Below are 6,000 nucleotides of genomic sequence, written 5' to 3'. Positions count from 1 at the left end.
GCCGTGAGTCATGCGGGTAGTTCATTGGTTGATGGCATGGGCCAATGAGGTCGGTCCTTGGACTTTCGCGCCTTTTCTACCATGCATGACGCTCTGTTTGGGGCGGGGGGACGTCCTTAACAGCAAGAGCGTTCACACACGCGAATTCACTCTTTGACAAAGGCCCTTGCGGCTGAAACGCGTCAGAGTTATCTTCGTGTACCCCCCACAACCGCACTATGCAATAAAGTTTATTTTAAACCCATCTTTTTGGTGTGTGACCCCACTGTTCCATGGCTGTGCTCCGCTTTCCTTCGTTGGATCAATAAAAGTATACAAACACTAAATATTAGGGGGTGATTTGTCAATGTGCTGCTATATAGCCAGGTAGCATATCAATGAATTAATATTTCACCCATTTTTTTCTTCAGGTTGCATACAATAGTATCCTAATACCAATACTATATATCCCAATACCAATACTATATATCCCAATACCAATACAATATATCCCAATACCAATATGCAATGATCCAAATGCCTGAAATAATAATAGGTAGCCCACTGTGCTTTATTTCAATATATTTGAAACCTAAATGGACTGACGGTTACCTCCGCTACAAACGATGACCTTTATGTTTAAAACATTTACATACCCAACTTGTTTCTCAGCTACAGAGGCTGAAGTGTTTGGAGAAATGACTGTGGTAGATGGCGTGACCACATATACCTTAGTAACTATGCAAATATAAGTTTAAGAATAATTACAGGACGCGTGTCTAATAGTTGCCCATTCGCTGTTAGATATATATATATGCCTGGAATATATATATATATATATATATATATATATATATTTTTATGCACTATTCTTATACTGTATAACACTACCTCTGCGTGCAGAACTGTATTGGAGGAATAACACAGTCGCTAGACATCTCTGTTCCGAAAAACGTGGAATCTAACGTTGGTACCATATGCACAGGAAGGAAATGTGACTTCCCAAGGTTAAGGTGCAGAACAGGGTCTCCCACTGTCAAAAAGACTAATTAAGACCTTAAATAGACCTTAACTACAGGGGGGCTCCATTTTTTTCTTGTAGGAAATTCAATATTGGATTTCTTTAAATACTTTGAGAAAATGAAAAAACAGGTACAAGATACATTCCTTGTAAAGAGCAGTCACACTTAGCCAAAACTGCATGTAATTAGCCTTCATGTGAAAATTGCAGCCATCTGTGCTCGGTGAAGAAGGGGTGTTGTTATTTTCAACTGTAGATTGTAATTCTCTATAATATATATATATATATATATATATAATTGTTTGACAAAGATAATACAAATCCTTTAAAGGGTTACCAGGGAAACCAAATGTAAAAAAAAAAACATACTACAGAAATACTTGTGCTTGTTTTTTTAAGGTCTCAATGCCAAACATTATGAAACCTGACACTAACAACCTAACGCTGCTATTTCTTCCCATTGACCCTAGGTGGGACTGCGTAACCAGGGGAGTGTAAGGTATATTCTACCCCAGGGGTGCTCACCTCTAGTCATCAAGCCCCCCCCCCCCCGCCCCCCAAAAAACAGGTCAGGTTTTGAGGATATCTCAGTATCAGTACAGGTGGCTGTATTATCTCTAATTGTGCATGCAATGTCTTGTATATAATGTACAGCCCTGTTCATGTAACTCTATTTGTAACCATGTATTATTTGTCATCTTAACTCTATTCCCAGGACATACTTGAAAACGAGAGGTAACTCTCAATGTATTACTTCCTGGTAAAACATTTTATAAATAAAATCACAGGCTCAGTGAGCAACCTGTGCTGAAGTAGGGACTGATTGAGCCACCTGTGCTGAAGCAGGGATATCCTCATAACCTGACATTTTGGGGGGAGGGGGGCTTGAGTACTGCAGTTGAGCACCCCTGTTCTACCTCTATATACAGCTTAGTTATTGGCTTACATCAAATGTGACAGGTTGGTGTATGTCAGTGTCCACTCCCAAAGATGGGATACTTAACAGGGAATGGCATTGACCTTATAGTTAGAAACCCACAATGACTACACTGACTGGAACTTCTCAGCTCTGTCAGCATGGTGGGGGTATTAGGAAGTATTATAGAGTTGGGGAGGTTTGAAAGTGAAAGTTGGGGAGGTTTGCATGAAAGGAGCTATTACCCTCCCAACCCTTGTGATGAGTTCCACCCCCCTCCCCCCCCCCCCCCCCCCCCACCCTCTTGCTCTAACTCTTGTCCCCTGGTTTGGAAAGTCTCAGAAGGGCAAACCACACAGAACCTTGTTACTTTCCCTTCTTGAGAGAGCAAAGAATGGTGGGTAGCAGTGTTGGTCCTTTCTTCAATGTTGTAACAAAATACTTGTTGGTCCAATAAGAGGTATCATACCACCTACTCCTTCATCCTCATTTGTTGAGAGAGAGAGAGAGGCACAGAGAAAGAAAGGCACAGAGAGAAAGGGGCACAGAGAGGGTTAGAAAGGGACACCCACAGAGGGAAAGAGAGAGAGAGACGAGAGACAGACACAGGGGGGCAGAGAGAGGGAAACACACAGGGAGGGGGAGAGGGACACAGAGAGAGAGAGAGAGAGGGAGAGACTGTCATGAGGAGGAGGAGCTGAGCAGCATAGGATACACAGCACAGTGCCAGCAGCTCAGCTCTGTGTACAACTCGGGAACATATACACAACTATCTGTATACAGACCACACATAGATACACAACTCACACACAGATACACAACTATCTGTATACAGACCACACATAGATACACAAGTCACACACAGATACACAACTATCTGTACACAGCCCACACATAGATACACAACACGCTGGAACACACAACTCAACTCCAGATACACAGCTCAGCAGAACACAACTCACACACAGTATACAACTGAGCTCTGCACCGCTGTGACAGGACCCATCGCCCCCCGGAGAGCAGCGCCCAGGGGAGCCCGCCGGGTGTCAGTATGCCCGGGCTGTGTCCTGCTGAGTGACCCCCGGAGCCGGTGACCCGCAGACCCCTCACACCGCTGCCCCTTTGCCCGGCTGCACCATGGCGCAGGAGCGGCCCCGGCTGTGCCACATGCGGAAGGGGGAGCAGGGGTACGGATTCCACCTGCACGGGGAGAAGGGCAAGAGCGGCCAGTACATCCGCAAGGTGGAGCCCGGCTCCCCCGCAGAGGCCGCGGGGCTCCGAGCCGGAGACCGGGTGCTGGAGGTCAACGGGGAGAACGTGGAGAAGGAGACTCACCACCAGGTACCTGCTGACCCCCTGACCACCTACAGACACCCAGCTAACAGGGATACCTGCTGACCCCCTGACCACCTACTGACACCCAGCTAACAGGGATACCTGCTGACCCCCTGACCACCTACTGACACCCAGCTAACAGGGATACCTGCTGACCCCCTGACCACCTACTGACACCCAGCTAACAGGGATACCTGCTGACCCCCTGACCACCTACTGACACCCAGCTAACAGGGATACCTGCTGACCCCCTGACCACCTACTGACACCCAGCTAACAGGGATACCTGCTGACCCCCTGACCACCTACTGACACCCAGCTAACAGGGATACCTGCTGACCCCCTGACCACCAGCTAACAGGGCTACCTACTGACCCCCTGACACCAGGGCTACCTACTGACCCCCAGCTAACAGGTCTACCTACTGACCCCCAGCTAACAGGGCTATCTACTGACCCCCTACCTCCAGTTAACAGGGCTATCTACTGACCCCTTACCACCAGCTAACAGGGCTACCTACTGACCCCTTGACCACCAGCTAACAGGGCTACCTATTGACCACCAGCTAACAGGGCTACCTACTGACCACAGCTAACAGGGCTATCTACTGACCCCCTGACCACCAGCTAACAGGGCTATCTACTGACCCCCTGACCACCAGCTAACAGGGCTATCTACTGACCCCCTGACCACCAGCTAACAATGCTATCTACTGACCCCCTGACCACCAGCTAACAGGGCTACCTACTGACCACAAGCTAACAGGGCTATCTACTGACCCTCTGACCACCAGTTAACAGGGCTATCTACTGACCCCCTGACCACCAGCTAACAGGGCTATCTACTGACCCCCTGACCACCAGCTAACAGGGCTATCTACTGACCCCCTGACAACCAGCTAACAGGGCTACCTACTGACCACAAGCTAACAGGGCTATCTACTGACCCCCTGACCACCAGTTAACAGGGCTATCTACTGACACCCTGACCACCAGCTAACAGGGCTATCTACTGACCCCCTGGCCACCAGCTAACAGGGCTATCTACTGGCCACCAGCTAACAATGCTATCTACTGACCCCCTTACCACCAGCTAACAGGGCTATCTACTGACCATAAGCTAACAGGGCTATCTACTGACCCCCTGACCACCAGTTAACAGGGCTATCTACTGACCCCCTGACCACCAGTTAACAGGGCTATCTACCGACCTCTTGACCTCCAGCTTACAGGGCTATATACTGACCCCCTGACCACCAGCTAACAGGACTATCTACTGACCTCTTGACCTCCAGCTTACAGGGCTATATACTGACCCCCTGACCACCAGCTAACAGGACTATCTACTAACCACCAGCTAACAGGGCTATCTACTGACCCCTGACCACCAGGTAACAGAGGACCATCCCCATCACACTGATGCCTGGTCACTAGAAGGATATCCCTGTGCTCTGTCTGTCTATCACCTACCTATGTAAAGCTCTCTACTTACCTTAAACTGCTGCTACTTATTTATTGTGCCACTCTGCCTACCTGCTCTAGGTACCATTCTCTCTCTCACACCTTGTCCTATTTTACCTGCCTCTCACCCTATTCCCATACTGTCACTTTCTCTTTCTTTGTATCGTCCGCTGTTCACTGAGTGGGGTCACTATTATACCTGGACACAGGATCACCTCAATGGGGTGGGGAAGTTATGTCCCACGACACATTGTCTTGTCACACGTCATACTGTAGCCTTGTTCTGTATGTATGTGATTTTTTCCATATGCCTCTCCATTGTTATACATTACAAGTGTCAGTGACAATAGGCTTACGTCTGTGTGATGTATCAGTGTGATGATAAAGCCACAAATTGATGTGCAGTGTTATCTAATAGAGCAAATGTTACTTCCGCACGTGCAGCAGAAGTAGGAGAGGAAGATACTTGCATTTACTGTTTATTTAAGGGTGAATTCATTGCTCCTTAGACAAAAATATATTACCAAATGGTTATACCAAATACTTTTCTATTTATGCGGCACCTTTAAGCTAAAGCTACATAAGATGTATTTTCTGCGGCTCACATTTAATATGTCTGGTACGTTCTTCACCATAAACAGCCCCGTGTTCTTCATGCTGCTGTGTGCGTTCTGTGAATAAACTCTCAGAAAGTAGTTTAAAGAAACTTCTATTGGAAAATTATTAAAGATAGATATGGAGGGGCCTTTTGTGTGATTTTGGGTACCTACTTTTTTTTTTTAGAATGGTGCAATTTATTATAAAGGATAACCCCACTTTGCTAATAGCGAAGAGGTTGCATTATACAGAGGTTAAAGAAGTTTAAACATGGAAATGATGGCGGTGATTTTTAGTTTGTGTTGGCAACGGGTGATAGCTTTGAGACCAAACTTAAGTGCCACCTGCCACATACTTATGCAGTACTTGTTGGAGACTGGGGTCCCTAGTTGTGACCCGTGTCCCGATGTGGATGTTTTTTCAAGGTGAGCAGGTATTGCCTGAGTACCCCACCTTTGCCCCTCGGTGGCACTTTGTAGCTGCAAAATGTTAAAGCTATCTCCCACAAACTACAACTGAGCTCACCCACTTACCCTATACTTACTTACTTTCCGCCTCTTCACCTATGGATGGGTATAGGCGACTTCCACAGAAAACTTCTCTTTAAAAAGATCCATGGAAGTTGTTTAGCTGGATACACCCAAGGGGACGCTAGGCCCAAGGGTCGCCAGAGCCCATGTTGTTAGAAACGA

At 47.0% G+C, this 6,000-nt stretch overlaps 1 protein-coding gene across 1 annotated transcript in view; it reads left to right on the top strand.

Annotated features, from left to right (window-relative positions):
- Positions 1–2,574: 2,574 nt before the first annotated feature.
- Positions 2,575–6,000, top strand: part of NHERF2 (NHERF family PDZ scaffold protein 2) — an 88,594-nt gene continuing 85,168 nt past the window's right edge. The window contains exon 1 of the mRNA XM_075565732.1: positions 2,575–3,257. Coding sequence (XP_075421847.1) covers positions 3,054–3,257 — 204 coding nt within the window. The 5' untranslated portion in view covers positions 2,575–3,053. The remainder of the gene's footprint in view (positions 3,258–6,000) is intronic.

This window comes from Ascaphus truei, chromosome 11, assembly GCF_040206685.1.
Source record: "Ascaphus truei isolate aAscTru1 chromosome 11, aAscTru1.hap1, whole genome shotgun sequence".
Classification (NCBI taxonomy): domain Eukaryota; kingdom Metazoa; phylum Chordata; class Amphibia; order Anura; family Ascaphidae; genus Ascaphus; species Ascaphus truei.
This window is presented reverse-complemented; position numbering and strand designations above follow the sequence as displayed.